Genomic DNA, 16,063 nt, shown 5'->3' with positions numbered 1-16,063 from the left:
AAGATAGAAGTGATTTCGAGGGTATGGTCATCTTGCCTGAAATCCCGCAAGGAAGAAGAACGAGTCCATGAAGAAGACAAACGGACGTAGTCGAACGGTTCCTCACAAACACGACGTTATCGGAACCAACCCGAAGAAGCAACACCGGAAATAAGCAAACAACATAGTAAACAACCATCACATAATCATGGCACGATGCGCAAACAAGTATGATGCATGTCCGGTTTAATGAAGCATGGCATGGCAAAATGCACAAGCAACCCTACAAATTAAGAGGAGCACAATATGCAACTCCGTTGCATATTGACGAAACACCACGTGACTTATTTAGTTCGATCTCGTTTATGTACCCAACAAGATTAAATGTTGTTAGCATGGCAAGAGATGAAGCAAATGAAAACTACCTATCTAGTCAAGGTTAAATGAGGCCGGAAACAACGAACAACAATTTCCGGAAACTCCTCATATGCATATTTTAAAGTTTGGTACTGTTCTGCCCTAAACAATATTTTAGAGTTGTTAAGCATGCAAAGTGAAGCCACCATATTAAACTAGGCATTTTTCCACCCCACTTACATATAAAGTTTATTAAAATCCGAGTTACGGTTATTTAGTTATGAAATAAATCATTTTAGCATGGCATCGGAGCAAATTTAAACATACAGCAAATTAAACATTTTAAACATGGGTGAAAATGACATATTATGAAACTAGATGCAATTCTAAGCATTTTTCATATTAAGTTTATTTTAATATGATGCATCGTTTGTGAGTTACAATATGCATGATCATGAAGGGGTTTTCTGCAAAACTGCTGTCTCTGGAAAAATAGATAAATTCGCCGAACTGAAAAAAAACAAGAGCTGGACCGCAACAGGGGCGGCTGGGCGCTGGGGTTGGCCTCACCTAGTGGGCTGAGGCCCGCTCGGTGCAGAGGCTGGTGCGCTGGGCCAGCTGCGCAGTGGGCTGGGGAGGCGCTGGGCTGTGGTTGGGCCAACGAGGCCGGCTGGCCCAGGCGAGCGAGGCGTGCTCGTCGTCCTCGTGCTCCCGCATGAGCAGGGAGTTGACGGTGGCGCTGACGAAGGCAGGGAGGAGCGGAGGCGGCGTGATACGAATGGGGCTCGCCGGATCCGCAAGCGGAGGCGTCGGGGCGGCCAGATCCGAGCACGGGAGGTCACTGGGGTTCCGTTCTTGGTCGCGAGGAGGCTCGGCAGTGACCTAGTCGTGGGTCCAGTGGACTTCGATGGTGCGGGCAGCAGCAAGATGGCGAGGTGCGGGCGCTGAGCGGGAGGCGTGCAAACGCCGAGATTGTGGAGTGGATCCGAGTGGCGAGGATGGCCTGCTGGTTGCTGCTGCTCGCCAGCAGCGGCTGGGTCGACGACGGGGTCGAGGTGCACCTCGGGCGCCATGGGTGATACGGGAGATGGACAAACCCAGCGATTGGGGCTCTGCTGCTGCTGCGGGAGCAAGGGGCTCGGGCACGAGGTGGGAGGCGGCAAGGAGCTCCTCTCCCCTGATTCGGGCGCGGGGTGGGGAAGATCGAGCGGGCAGAGGAAGGAGGAGATGGATTGGATTGGATCGGGGGAAAACGAGGAGGGCGGCTGGTTGGTTCGACGCTGATAACAAGGAGAGTGGCGGCGGCGTGGGGATGGGATGGATGGGACAAGGTCCCTAGATTTTAGGGTTTGTCCAAAATAGTCTAGGAGTGGACTATATATATGGAAAAGAGGGAAGTTTAGGGGCTAATCCGTCCCTCCAATTAAAATCGAGCGGTTGAGAATAAAACACTAGGAAGTCCAAATAAGAAAACAGTGATGTTTTGTAGACGTTTGGGGATGATCCGGACACAACGGTGACGACTGCTCGGGTCGGGTCCGGGACAGCTTTCGGGACGCGCGCGCGAGGGGGGGTTTGATGCACTGAGCAGAGAGGGTTTCGGGCCGTGCGATCGCATCGGACAACTCCGGAAGTGAAGAGGGGAAAGAGGATGGACTAGGTGGGCCGTGGCGAGACTGCGAGGGGGAGAAGAGAGAGAGAGCCCGGCATCTATTTCCGAAGACCGAAAACGTCCGACGAAAAGACCGGCTATAATGCCGCTATAGTTTAACGGTTGGGCTAACAAACGAACTCCGAATGCGGTGAAACTTGACAGGCGGTCTATCTACACTATAATAAGACCACACGCCAACTTTCAACCCATTCCGAGAACATTTTTTGACCACTTATAAAATAATATTTCGGACGTGCTGCGGGCGCGTGCAAGTGTGTCTGGGCTCAGAACGGACAACAGAGAGAACGAGGAGGCCGGGACGCATGCAAGTTTTGAAAACATGATGATGCACTGCACATGATGACCTGACAAGAAGCAACACGCAAGCGAATGACATGGCAACGACGGCGAATAACTGGACGACAACTGGCACATCGGTCTCGGGGCGTCACAACACTCGACCACTACGAGAGGATCTCGTCCCGAGATCTAGAATGGCACCGGAGGGACAACGGAAGAGATAAGAGAAGAGGTAAAACAAATTGCTTCTTTGACAAACGAGTGAAACCAAAGAACCTTGAAAGGTTGAATAACTTGAAAGAAAGAAAACAACAGAGATGAACAAAGTTGAAAGCACTCTGTTAAGAAAGAGGAACAAGGAAGAACAAATTCGGACAACACTCTGGTAGAAAAGAGAAGCAAAATTTGATAAGATGAGAGAACTTGAAAAGAGGGCACTATACTCCGGTTAAATGGACAATCATAAGAAGAACATGATCTTTGATGAAACAAGATGATGGTTGAAGAAAGCAACATCACAATGCCTCTGGAACGAAAGAATATAATATAGATAATTGGAAAAGAATGGAGAAGAAAATGCCATCTTATGCCACAAAAGAGCTTGAGAAGCCATCCTTAGGGAACGGGTCGAGCGGATTTGTTGGAAAACCAACAACGAAAGGAATAAGCTTGATATGGTCTTATGGAATACATCTCAAATTATGAGGTGACAACCTGCCACTCACGGGAAGCAGAATTGGATTGATATGAACAAGGAGACGAGAAACTTACATCACCGGGAGGATAAATGAAGAACTTGGGTCCTTTATAAGCACCATAATAGCAACAATCCTTAGGGAAAACTTTAGGTGAAATATAACCCAAGATAGCTCCAACGAAGAGGTTGATGGATTTAAAATACCTCATTCTTAACAATATGTGAATCATGAACCATTAGGTCAAATTATCAAGAATGACATAATACCACCTCCAATGATGTAACGCCCCGGACACACCCGCCGGTGGTCGTTACTCCTGGCAGGATCTAGACTGGCCCCAAAGATCAATACTAGTCTTTTCTGCGCACATTGTCCTCACTCGTGCGCACCCGGGAGCAACTTCCCGGTCGGTCACCCATCCTGACACTACTCCAAGCTGAGCACGCTTAACTTTGAAGTTCTGTCCGAATGGGCTCCCGGAAAAGAAGGAATTCCTTATTGATATGAGTAGTCTATCATCCCTAATAAGCCAGGCCATCACATACACCCTCACTCAGAGGAACCGACGTCCTCGTTGGGCCACAGGAACGTTCCCTCTTGGCACATACGTCTGTGCATCCAGTCCGGTACATGTACCATGTCGTGTGCCACGACGGGTCACAAACGTCATGAACAACATGACCACGCACCTGTCCGCAACCATCCGTGTAACCGCGAGGGTCGGCTCTGATACCAACTTGTAACGCCCTGGACACACCCGCCGGTGGTCGTTACTCCTGGCAGGATCTAGACTGGCCCCAAAGATCAATACTAGTCTTTTCTGCGCACATTGTCCTCACTCGTGTGCACCCGGGAGCAACTTCCCGGTCGGTCACCCATCCTGACACTACTCCAAGCTGAGCACGCTTAACTTTGAAGTTCTGTCCGAATGGGCTCCCGGAAAAGAAGGAATTCCTTATTAATATGAGTAGTCTATCATCCCTAATAAGCCAGGCCATCACAAATGATAAAGTAGAAAAAAAATTGCGCTCCGGATTACAATATGAAGAATATTTGACCTCTTCGGAAAAGAATCTCGATGAAAACTTCGAGAAGGGATAAAATCCTTGATGAACCATCATGTAAAACCTTCATGAAGAACTCCGGTAAAACAAAAGAATGATCAAACGGAAAGAAAGGGTAGTTGAAAACACAAGGTGAAGCCTTGCAATGATATAGATGGAGCTTCGCGACGAGATAATGCGGAAAAGCTTGGAACTCCAGAAAAGAAAAGATGAAACAAGTTCGACGGAGAATTTTGATGAGGCTTTGGAATAAGGAATTGAATTTACTCGATGAAACAAGAATAAGAATTACATTATGCTTATCCTTAACCAATTAAATTGATGACAATCAATGGATTTGACATATTACTTATTCTCGTAGAAAGGATTAAGATAGATACAGCGCAAACTTGAGAAAGTCTTCCACGAACCACCGGAAGGATTGAAACAACGAATAAATTGATATGATAATGAAGGAAAAGAAATCTTTGGAGAACCACCATAAGAATTGAAAAAGAACGAATAAAACCTAAAGAAACACCGGGAAGAATTAAGCAAATGAACGAAGACGCTTGAGAGAATTTAGATACATGAGAGCGAAGAGATCACGAGCTGATTAGAGATCACTTGATGCACCGGTAAAATTTGAGAATGATAGCTAAAAGCTGAGAATGAATAAACTCTGAGATGATGGACTCCGGAGAAGCACACTGAAAAGAATCTTGAAATGCTCCGGATAGGTGAAAAGAATTCTCACAATCGAAAAACAATTATGAAAGGATGGCAACAAGCTAGAATCACGAATCTTGAAGAGAATGGAGAAAGATTGAGAGAAGAAACTTCTTCGGTCTTCAAATGCAGAGAATGACGATGAGGAACACCACCATGAATTGTTTAGATACTCTGGAAGAATAAAAAAACGAATAGGTTGAGCCAAGGATGAAAAGAATTTAACCGATCTTGGGGAAAGGCATTTGACTGAAGATAAATCATTCTTATGTCAAACTTAGAAAAGAAATTTGAGGATAGCTCCGGGAAAATAAATAGAAGAGTCAGGTAAGATCCTGGAAAAAGACCTGTGGGTTAGGGCCCACTCAAAAGAAACACCGTAGAACAATTCAAAAGAGAGAAAGTACCGGTTGAATTAAATGGCTTGAATGAGATAACATCCTCAAAAGATCTTGAACGACTGCAGAGTGGAAACACGAATCTTCGAGATATCTTTGGCAGTCCGGAACAATTGAATAGCGAGAGGTGAATGATTAAGAATTGCACCGGCATGAGAAAACATTGAAAACGAGGAAAGGGATATGATCAACAACAAGACTTGAATGGAATCCACCGGAGAAGAAAACGAGTGAAGAGTGACGAACTAGTAGAACATATTCATGGAAGCCACCGGGTAAGAATATTGATGGAAAAGAATGGAGAGACTTCACATGAATAAAAGGATACTTGATTAAGAAATCCGAGTCCTTGAGGAAAAAGGGTGGGTGGGCGTGAAAAAACAAAGGCAACTTGGAGACGGATGAAACAAACACCATTGAGAAGAACTAATACTTGATCTTGCGAATGTTGAAGTGATCGGATCCACTTGAAGAGAAACACACCAGTGAAAAAGGATTGACATGACAATCTCGATTATCAAGAAGGATTAGTATTCACATCGGAGTATGAGAACACCATTTGGGAAAGGTATGGAATCAACACTTGACTTCGAAGCAACCCGAATACCACAACTCAAAACAAAACAAAAGGATTGACTTGCAGAATAAGCCGGAACAAACATATGATAGAGATTTCGTCCGAAGTTTTCGTGATGGGGCCTACACGGGCTCGATCGTACAGCACCATCATGTACAAGGCAGTGCACATGACACACGAAGCGTCCCCGAGTCGGCATAGCCAAGGACTCTTTAAGACACAACGAGACCACTGTAAAATCGACCGTGAATAGGCGGACCACTAGACGTCGAACCCCAATTTCATATCATACATCTGTTGGAAAGATATCCTAAGAGCTACTAGAATTCCCACTTATAAAACTCCCGAACCTTTCCGGTTATGCAATCAGGTGTTGGGGATACAGGGGAAGCATAATATCTCACCCAAATCTAGCAAATCCTACATCCAACTGTATCCATCCTTCAACACATAACCGAGAAACCTTCGGAAATCGTCTACCTCAACCTTCGAAAAGCATCCGTTATACAAGTTATGGCAATACTCCCGAACTCCCGCCCCAGTACTGGGTGGCGTCGAGGTTATCTCACCAACGAACTGCATAAAAGAGATTTTTGATGTCGGCGTACTAAACTCAGGTATTCCAGAAGTGCAACGATAAAATTATGACGACAACACCTCGGAGCTCAACTCCCCGGGACACTTCCACAAAACCCCTGACAGGAGGCACCAAGACAATGTTCTCGTCATAAAACCATCGGAACGATTCCAAGATACCCGCGTGATCCTAAATTTTTTTTAGTGAAATTTGAGAAGAGAAGAGTCAAAACTCTACGTCAGGATGCCTTACCAGAGCGATGAGGAGACTGGGAAGTAAAAAAAATCCCTAAGCTCTCCGATATATAATTCCTAAATGACTCAAAACATTTTTCTAGACTCAACAGTGGCTGCTAAAAACGATCAAGCAGTGGGGGCTCCTAAGGTCGGGGAAGGCTCTGATTACCAACTTGTAACGCCCTCGATGCGGCTATATCTCCCACGTGTTGAAGCACGACTTAGAGGCATAACCGCATTGAAAGCGATGTCGCAAGTGAGGTAATCTTCACACAACCCATGTAATACATAAGGGAAAGAGATACATAGTTGGCTTACAATCGCCACTTCACACAATTACATGAATAAAGCATTACATCATCCAGATACAATCAAGGTCCGACTACGGAACCAAGATAAAAGAAGACTACCCCAAATGCGACAAGGTCCCCGATCGACCCCAACTGGGCTCCACTACTGATCAACTAGAACGAAACAACACAAAGGACAAGATCTTCAACAAGCTCCTCCTGAGCTGGGTTGCGTCATCTGCGCGGACTCATCGGCACCTGCAAACTGGTTTTGGAAGAATCTGTGAGCCACGGGGACTCAGCAATCTCGCACCCTCGCGATCAAGACTATTTAAGCTTATGGGTAAGGTAAAAGTATGAGGTGGAGCTATAGCAAGCGACTAGCATATATGGTGGCTAACATACGCAAAAGAGAGCGAGAAGAGAAGGCAAAGCACGGTCGATAAAAGTATGATCAAGAAGTGATCCTAGACAACCTACGTCAAGCATAACTCCAACACCGTGTTCACTTCCCGGACTCCGCCGAGAAGAGACCATCACGGTTACACACGCGGTTGATGCATTTTAATTAAGGTCAAGTTCAGGTTTTCTACAACCAGACATTAACAAATTCCCATCTGCCCATAACCGCGGGCACGGCTTTCGAAAGTTCAAATCCCTGCAGGGGGTGTCCCAACTTAGCCCATCACAAGCTCTCACGGTCAACGAAGGAACAGACCTCCTCCCAAGAAATTCCGATCAGACTCAGTATCTCGGTACAACAAGACATCCTCGATAGTGGTAAAACAAGTCCAGCAAGACCACCCGATGCGCCGACATCCCGATAGGAGCTGCACATATCTCGTTCTCAGGGCAACACCGGATAAGCAATCCGTACAACTAAAACCAGCCCTCGAGTTTCCCCGAGGTGGCGCTACAAGGGGCTCTAGTTTGGACCAACCTTAGACAAGCACTGGCCCGGGGGGGGGGGGGGGTTTAAAATAAGATGACCCTTGGGATGCGCGACTCCCAAGGGAAAAAAGGCTAGGTGGCGAATGGTAAAACCAAGGTTGGGCCTTGCTGGAGGAGTTTTATTCAAAGCGAACTGTCAAGGGGTTCCCATTATAACCCAACCGCGTGAGGAACGCAAAATCCGGGAACATAACACCGATATGACGGAAACTAGGGCGGCAAGAGTGGAACAAAACACCAGGCATACGGCCGAGCCTTCCACCCTTTACCAAGTATATAGATGCATTAATTAAATAAGATATATTGTGATATCCCAACAAGTAAACATGTTCCAACAAGGAACAACATCTCCATGTTCCAACAAGGAACAAAACTTCAAACTTCACCTGCAACTAACAACGCTATAAGAGGGGCTGAGCAAAGCGGTAACATAGCCAAACAACGGTTTGCTGGGACAAGGTGGGTTAGGGGCTTGGTTCAACAATATGGGTGGCATGATAAGCAAGTGGTAGGTATCGCAGCATAGGCATAGCAAAAGAGCGAGCATCTAGCAAGCAAAGATAGAAGTGATTTCAAGGGTATGGTCATCTTGCCTGAAATCCCGCAAGGAAGAAGAACGAGTCCATGAAGAAGACAAACAGACGTAGTCGAACGGTTCCTCACAAACACGACGTTATCGGAACCAACCCGAAGAAGCAACACCGGAAATAAGCAAACAACATAGTAAACAACCATCACATAATCATGGCATGATGCGCAAACAAGTATGATGCATGTCCGGTTTAATGAAGCATCGCATGGCAAAATGCACAAGCAACCCTACAAATTAAGTGGAGCACAATATGCAACTCCGTTGCATATTGACGAAACACCACGTGACTTATTTAGTTCGATCTCGTTTATGTATCCAACAAGATTAAATGTTGTTAGCATGGCAAGAGATGAAGCGAATGAAAACTACCTATCTAGTCAAGGTTAAATGAGGCCGGAAACAACGAACAACAATTTCCGGAAACTCCTCATATGCATATTTTAAAGTTTGGTATTGTTCTGCCCTAAACAATATTTTAGAGTTGTTAAGCATGCAAAGTGAAGCCACCATATTAAACTAGGCATTTTTCCACCCCACTTACATATAAAGTTTATTAAAATCCGAGTTACGGTTACTTAGTTATGAAATAAATCATTTTAGCATGGCATAGGAGCAAATTTAAACATACAGCAAATTAAACATTTTAAACATGGGTGAAAATGACATATTATGAAACTAGATGCAATTCTAAGCATTTTTCATATTAAGTTTATTTTAATATGATGCATCGTTTGTGAGTTACAATATGCATGATCATGAAGGGGTTTTCTGCAAAAACTGTTGTCTCTGGAAAAATAGATAAATTCGCCGAACTGAAAAAAAAACAAGAGCTGGACCGCAACAGGGGCGGCTAGGCACTGGGGTTGGCCTCACCTAGTGGGCTGAGGCCTGCTTGGTGCAGAGGCTGGTGCGCTGGGCCAGCTGCGCAGTGGGCTGGGGAGGCGCTGGGCTGTGGTTGGGCCAACGAGGCCGGCTGGCCCAGGCGAGCGAGGCGTGCTCGTCGTCCTCGTGCTCCCGCACGAGCAGGGAGGTTGACGGTGGCGCTGACGAAGGCAGGGAGGAGCGGTGGCGGCGTGATACGAGTGGGGCTCGCCGGATCCGCGAGCGGAGGCGTCGGGGCGGCCAGATCCGAGCACGGGAGGTCACCGGGGTTCCGTTCTTGGTCGCGAGGAGGCTCGGCAGTGACCTAGTCGCGGGTCCGGCGGACCTTCGATGGTGCGGGCAGCAGCAAGATGGCGAGGTGCAGGCGCTGAGCGGGAGGCGTGCAAACGCCGAGGTGGTGGAGTGGATCCGGGTGGCGAGGATGGCCTGCTGGTTGCTGCTGCTCGCCGGCAGCGGCTGGGTCGACGACGGGGTCGAGGTGCACCTCGGGCGCCATGGGTGATACGGGAGATGGACAAACCCAGCGATTGGGGCTCTGCTGCTGCTGCGGGAGTAAGGGGCTCGGGCACGAGGTGGGAGGCGGCAAGGAGCTCCTCTCCCCTGATTCGGGCGCGGGGTGGGGAAGATCGAGCGGGCAGAGGAAGGAGGAGATGGATTGGATTGGATCGGGGGAAAACGAGGAGGGCGGCTGGTTGGTTCGACGCTGATAACAAGGAGAGTGGCGGCGGCGTGCGGATGGGATGGATGGGACAAGGTCCCTAGATTTTAGGGTTTGTCCAAAATAGTCTAGGAGTGGACTATATATATGGAAAAGAGGGAAGTTTAGGGGCTAATCCGTCCCTCCAATTAAAATCGAGCGGTTGAGAATAAAACACTAGGAAGTCCAAATAAGAAAACGGTGATGTTTTGTAGACGTTTGGGGATGATCCGGACACAACGGTGACGACTGCTCGGGTTGGGTCCGGGACAGCTTTACGGACGCGCGCGCGAGGGGGGTTTGATGCACTGAGAAGAGAGGGTTTCGGGCCGTGCGATCGCATCGGACAACTCCGGAAGCGAAGAGGGGAAAGAGGATGGACTAGGTGGGCCGTGGCGAGACTGCGAGGGGGAGAAGAGAGAGAGAGAGCCCGGCATCTGTTTCCGAAGACCGAAAATGTCCGACGAAAAGACCGGCTATAATGCCGCTATAGTTTAACGGTTGGGCTAACAAACGAACTCCGAATGCAGTGAAACTTGACAGGCGGTCTATCTACACTATAATAAGACCACACGCCAACTTTCAACCCATTCCGAGAACATTTTAGGCCACTTATAAAATAATATTTCAGACGTGCCGCGGGCGCGTGCAAGTGTGTCTGGGCTCAGAACGGACAACGGAGAGAAAGAGGATGCCGGGACGCATGCAAGTTTTGAAAACATGATGATGCAATGCACATGATGACATGACAAGAAGCAACACGCAAGCGAATGACATGGCAACGACGGCGAATAACTGGACGACAACTGGCACATCGGTCTCGGGGCGTCACAAACGATCAACTGTTCCATCAGACTTCCTTTTGATCCTAAAGACCCACTTGCAGTCAATAAGATTTTTACCTTGTTTTGGAGGAACCAAATGCCACGTTTTATTTCTCTGTAGTGCCACATACTCCTCATGCATTGCTTTTCTCCACTTCTCATCACCAAGAGCCTCCTCAAGTGTGGTAGGCTCACCTGGTTCACCTGTAGAACAGATCATACCATATTTGGTTATGTGCTTTTAATTAATTGGCTTAATTACCCTTGATTGTAGTCGTGTACGGCGCTGCTGTGTGGCTGCATTGTTTTGCGCCACAGAGGATCCCATGGCAGAATCAGGGGGTGAAATCTGCGCTTGATCCGAGGCAGATCCGCCTGCGCCACCAGTTTCCACATGGTCCGCTTCTAGCTGATCTTCTGTGGCGGCTGGCTGTTGTGGAAAAGGCGGATCCGGCGCAGAAGATCCCGCCCGACCGGAGCTAGTGCCTGCTACGTCCGGTCCCGCGCCAGCCGATCGAACCGCGTCGCGCCGCTTGTAGACAGCCGGCTGGCTCCCGAAGCGCGAGCCGATCGGGCCAGCAGTAGCCTGGCACGTGGCAGCTGCTGATTCGCACGGGCTGGTGGAGCCGCTGCTGCCAACCGCAGCTGGCCGCGTGGTCGACGCGGAGAAGGGCGCGGGCGCTGCTGTCGCAGCACCGCACGCTGTCACGCCTGTCGCTCCGGATCCCGGGGCAGATATTCCTGCCGCTGCTGACGCGCCGAATCCCGAGGCTGATCCACCTGCTGCTGCTGGCACGCCAGATCCCGAGGCGGATTTGCTCCCTTCGCCGCGACACATATGATATGGATGGACTGTTGGGCTGTTTTCTTCGCTGTTTGCACCGTTTTCTTCGCTGTTTTCGCCACTATGATCTCATGTGTCATCACAAGGCTCATGCATATGGTTAAGAGGATTAGTCAACAAATGATCATCACAGTTATCGTGTCCCCCTTGATCATGACCGGAGAGATGAGGTGGTAGGAGAAGAATCTCCTTGCGAAGTAAGGGGCCGGCATTAGGGTGGAGATCAGCAAAAGGAAATTTTGTCTTGTCAAAAACAACATCTCTAGCTATGTAGACACGACCAGTGGAGATATCAAGACATTTAACTCCTTTATGCTGAGCACTATACCCAAGAAACGCACACTGTTTGGAACGAAACATAAGCTTGCGAGTGTTGTAGGGGCGAAGATTTGGCCAACAAGCGCATCCAAAAACACGAAGAGATTTATAGTCCAGTTTTGTGTGGAAAAGCCTTTCTAAGGGAGTTTCATTGTTGATAACCCGACTAGGAAGCATGTTTATGATGTGTACAGCAGTGAGGAATGCTTCGTCCCAAAATTTTAAGGGCATAGAGGCTCCGGCCAAGAGAGCAAGGCCAACCTCAACACTGTGCCTGTGCTTACGTTCCGCGGACCCATTTTGTTGGTGAGCGTGAGGGCATGACACTTGGTGGGAAATCCCTAGTGTTTGGAAGAAGGTGTTGAGTTTTTCGTACTCCCACCCCAGTCGGATTGGACAGCAAGAATCTTTCGATCAAACTGTCATTCTACAAGAGCTTGAAAGTTTTTAAAGACTTGGAAAACTTCTGACCTCTTTTTAAGAAAGTGAAGCCAAGAGAACTTGCTGTAATCATCAATGAAACTGACATAGTACGTGTGTCTACCAACAGAGCTTGGGGCAGGACCCCATACATCGGAAAAAATTAATTGCAATGGTTGAGTAGAAACACTAGTGGAAACAGGATAAGAAAGTTGATGACTTTTTTCTCTCTGACAAGAATCACAAATGGTTTCAACATTGCGCTCACCAACAAGCGGGAGCTTATTCTTTTTAAGTAAACGGTCAACTAAGGAAAATGAAGCATGCCCTAAATGGTCATGCCATCGTGTGGCCGAAAGCTTGATAGCACCACAAGCTTGTTTATTGTATCTTCGAAGCTCCGGAATCAACGGGTAAAGGCCTCGAACACATCTACCTCGATAGAGAGTTTTCCTCGTGACCTGATCCTTGATCAAAAAGAAGAAGGGATGAAATTCAATGTAAACATGATTGTCAAGGGTGATTCGATGGACAGATAGAAGGTTCTTGTCAGTGCTAGGGACATGCAAAATTTTCCTAAGATGAAATTTTCAACATGGGGTACGAAAAACTGAATGACCAATGTGACATATCCTCATACCTGCACCACTTGCGGTGTGGATCTGGTCCTTGCCGTGATACTTCTCCTTGAGTGTCACCTTTTCCAGTTCGCCGGTAAGATGGTTCGTTGCGCCACTGTCAAGATACCAATTGGTATCGACGCCATATGAACCGTCAGCAGCAGCAGCAACTTTTTCTTCATCTTCAAAGGAGGCCTCATCCTCATCAAACCGGTACCAGCAGTCCCTCGCCGTATGGCCCGGTTTGCCGCAGATTTGGCAGCGCACCGCGTCGGGGCGCGACCTGGAAGAACCGCCGCGTCGGCCCCTGGTGTTGGTGTAGTTTGGCCATCCGTTGCGGGAGTTGGACCCGCCGTTGTTGCCGCCGCTCCCTTGCTTGCCCTTGGAGCAAGGGGGACCACGGTGACGAGCATTGCCGTCGCGCCCACGCGTCGCGACGTTAGCCGACGACTTGAAGCCGCCCGATCCCTGGTACTGCGCCACCCTCTGATCAAAGTTGCTAAGCATGGAAAAAAGCTCATCAAGGGATACCGGGGTGATGCGGGCGTCGAGGACGGAGACGAGTGGCTGGCAGTCCATGTCGAGGCCGTGCAGGATGTAGGAGATGAGTTCATCATCCTGGAGAGGTATCCCGGCGGCGGCCAGCTCATCTGCGAAGCCGCGCATCTCGGCGAAGTAGGTGGCGACGGTCTTGTTGCCCTTCAGGGCGTTCACCAGAGAGGTTCTGATGTTGTTTACGCGACTGAGCGACTGCGAGGAAAACATCCCCGACATCACCACCCAGAGCTCGCGCGCCGTGGTGATCGCGGTCACCTGCACGAGCACCTCCTTGGTGAGGTTGTTCAGCAGGTACCCGAGCACCTGCTGGTCCTCTCGCACCCAGATAGAGTGGAGGGGATTCGGCTCAGAGGATTCCTTCCCATCTTTGTCCTTGGTGTGGAGGATCTTGGCCGGCTCCGGTGTCGTGCCGTCGACGTAGCCGAAGACACCCGCGCCCCTCAGCTGCGGCATGATCTGCGCGCGCCAGAGGACGTAGTTGGTGTGGGAGAGCCTCTCCGTGACTTGGCCATTGGGACCAGCCTGGGAGGCACCGGAGGAAGAGGAAGACGATATAGTTGCACTGGATGGAATTCTAGGGTTTAGACGTGGAAGAGAAGGGCTCTGATTACCATGTGCGATGGTGGAAAGCGTCGTACCTCAACTCGAGGGGACGCCGTACGTGTTTATAGGCAGGGGCGTACCTCCCTGATAGCGCATACAGTTTAGATTACATCTTGGAGAGGAAGCTAGGTAGAGATAAGATTACAAAGGGAAGATAAAGATAGATCCTAGCTAACCAACTCTACGAACTACCTAAGATGATCTGGTGCGGCTGCCTCCTTGTCACGCACGTAACAATGTTGTTTGACACTTCGTACCTGCAGGGAAAGCATGTCAAGGATAAAGACTAGTAGAGCACTATAATAAAGCCTGGTGCATAGATAAACAATTGCATTCCACTTCTGTCTTGCCTACATTAAATTCCATGTTAAGAACTTGCTAGCCTTCCAAATAAGCAAATCCTAGTTTCTATATCAAGTAAACTAATAAGCAGATAAGAACATAACCTTTACTGATAAGAAAATCTCCAAACATTACAAAAGTTCTAGATATGTATGAAAGCACACCAACAAGATTTGGACAACCAGAAAGGAGTAAGTCTGTCTGGCCAACCATGTATTTTAGTTGACAAGTATTGGCGCTGTTGTTCCATTGTAAAATGCAATATTCCCTTTTAGTTTCCCCTAAGCCAAGAAAGCAATCATAACAAATGCGGATATCCCACAACTACCCATGCAATTCCATTAACAGAGCATATTTGGAGATCCCCTTTAAAATCAGCGCTGTTTAGCAGCAGATGATGATTTGTTACGGAGCCCCTCGATGCGGAGTAGAAGAAGCTATGGACTAGTAAGATAAGAGAATGTGAAACATACTAAAACTGTTTAATAAAACTAGTTCAGTATATTTTTCAGGTGTGTCCTATTAGGTAAGAAAACATCCTCAAATTGTTTTTTTTAATACACATCTTGTCATCTAGACCTCTACCCCAGAAATTTACATGCCCTCATTAGTTCAGTAGCAGCTAGTACTCAGCAATTGTCTGGTTTGTGAGACTAGTCGGACAGAGATAAATAAATAAATTAGGAGGGGGGTTGGGTTGGGTTAGTAGCGGCAGGTTATGGAAGAACGGATTACTACATACATCTTGCGCTGCTTGAGGATCCTCATGGCGCGCACCTTGACAGCCTCCTGCGTGGGGCCTGGTCTTCTTGATCTGCTCCTTGTAAATCTATATCTTCAATCCTCGCAGCCTTCATCAACCCTTTCAGCTCTTTATTGGCAGCCTTCATTGCAGTCATCTGCAAAATGAATGACACTTCAACTTAATCTTGGGAGCCAGAACCGGGATCAACGATGAACTTGATATATAGGAAATTAAGGCAGCATACATTCTGTTGAGCATCTTAATTCCCTCCTGTGCGAGAGCAACTTGGTCAAGATTATAAGTTTGGTTGTACAGCATGCCACCTTGTCCTTCATACCAGTAGGGAGAGCATGGGGAGTATAAAGATTAGAGCACTAGACTACAATGATTAAATGATACAGGATAATGAGCAGCTCAAGTTAAGAACAACAATAGCATTCCAACTTCTGTGTTGTGCAAGCTAAGAGCTTGCTAACAGGTAATCTATGCAGATAAGTGCACAACCTTTACCTACAAGGAGCGCCCACAAAGAGAGGAGAAGAAGACGTGGCTGCAGCATGCTGTGGGCATTTCATCGAACAGGCGGTGCGCGGGAGCTGATCTTTATGGCCCCGGTCGCCTACCTCCTCCAAATTCCCTTCCTGTCCCTGAAATCGATGCTCAGCGACCAAAATTAGCAGCAAGACACAAACAATTAACATTTTCCTTCATCCGTGGCATAAATCACCAGAAGTTGTAGATCAAGAGAGCACGAGGCGGCGACCATGCAGCACCTACTGAGAATGAGACTGGGAGAAGAGCACCCAGCTTGTCATAGCAGAGCTCGCCG

At 48.0% G+C, this 16,063-nt stretch overlaps 1 protein-coding gene across 1 annotated transcript in view; it reads right to left on the bottom strand.

Moving 5' to 3' along the window:
- LOC125532597 (vacuolar protein sorting-associated protein 60.1-like) overlaps positions 1-15,552 on the bottom strand; it is a 46,122-nt gene extending 30,570 nt beyond the window's left edge. The window contains exons 1-2 of the mRNA XM_087534256.1: positions 15,479-15,552; positions 15,230-15,318 (exon numbers count right to left, since the gene is read on the bottom strand). Of these exons, the coding sequence (XP_087390382.1) occupies positions 15,230-15,318; positions 15,479-15,552 (163 nt within the window). The remainder of the gene's footprint in view (positions 1-15,229; positions 15,319-15,478) is intronic.
- Between the last annotated feature and the right edge of the window lie 511 nt (positions 15,553-16,063).

This window comes from Triticum urartu, chromosome 1A, assembly GCF_056163025.1.
Source record: "Triticum urartu cultivar PI428250 chromosome 1A, HENAU_Tu73, whole genome shotgun sequence".
NCBI lineage: Eukaryota > Viridiplantae > Streptophyta > Magnoliopsida > Poales > Poaceae > Triticum > Triticum urartu.
This window is presented reverse-complemented; position numbering and strand designations above follow the sequence as displayed.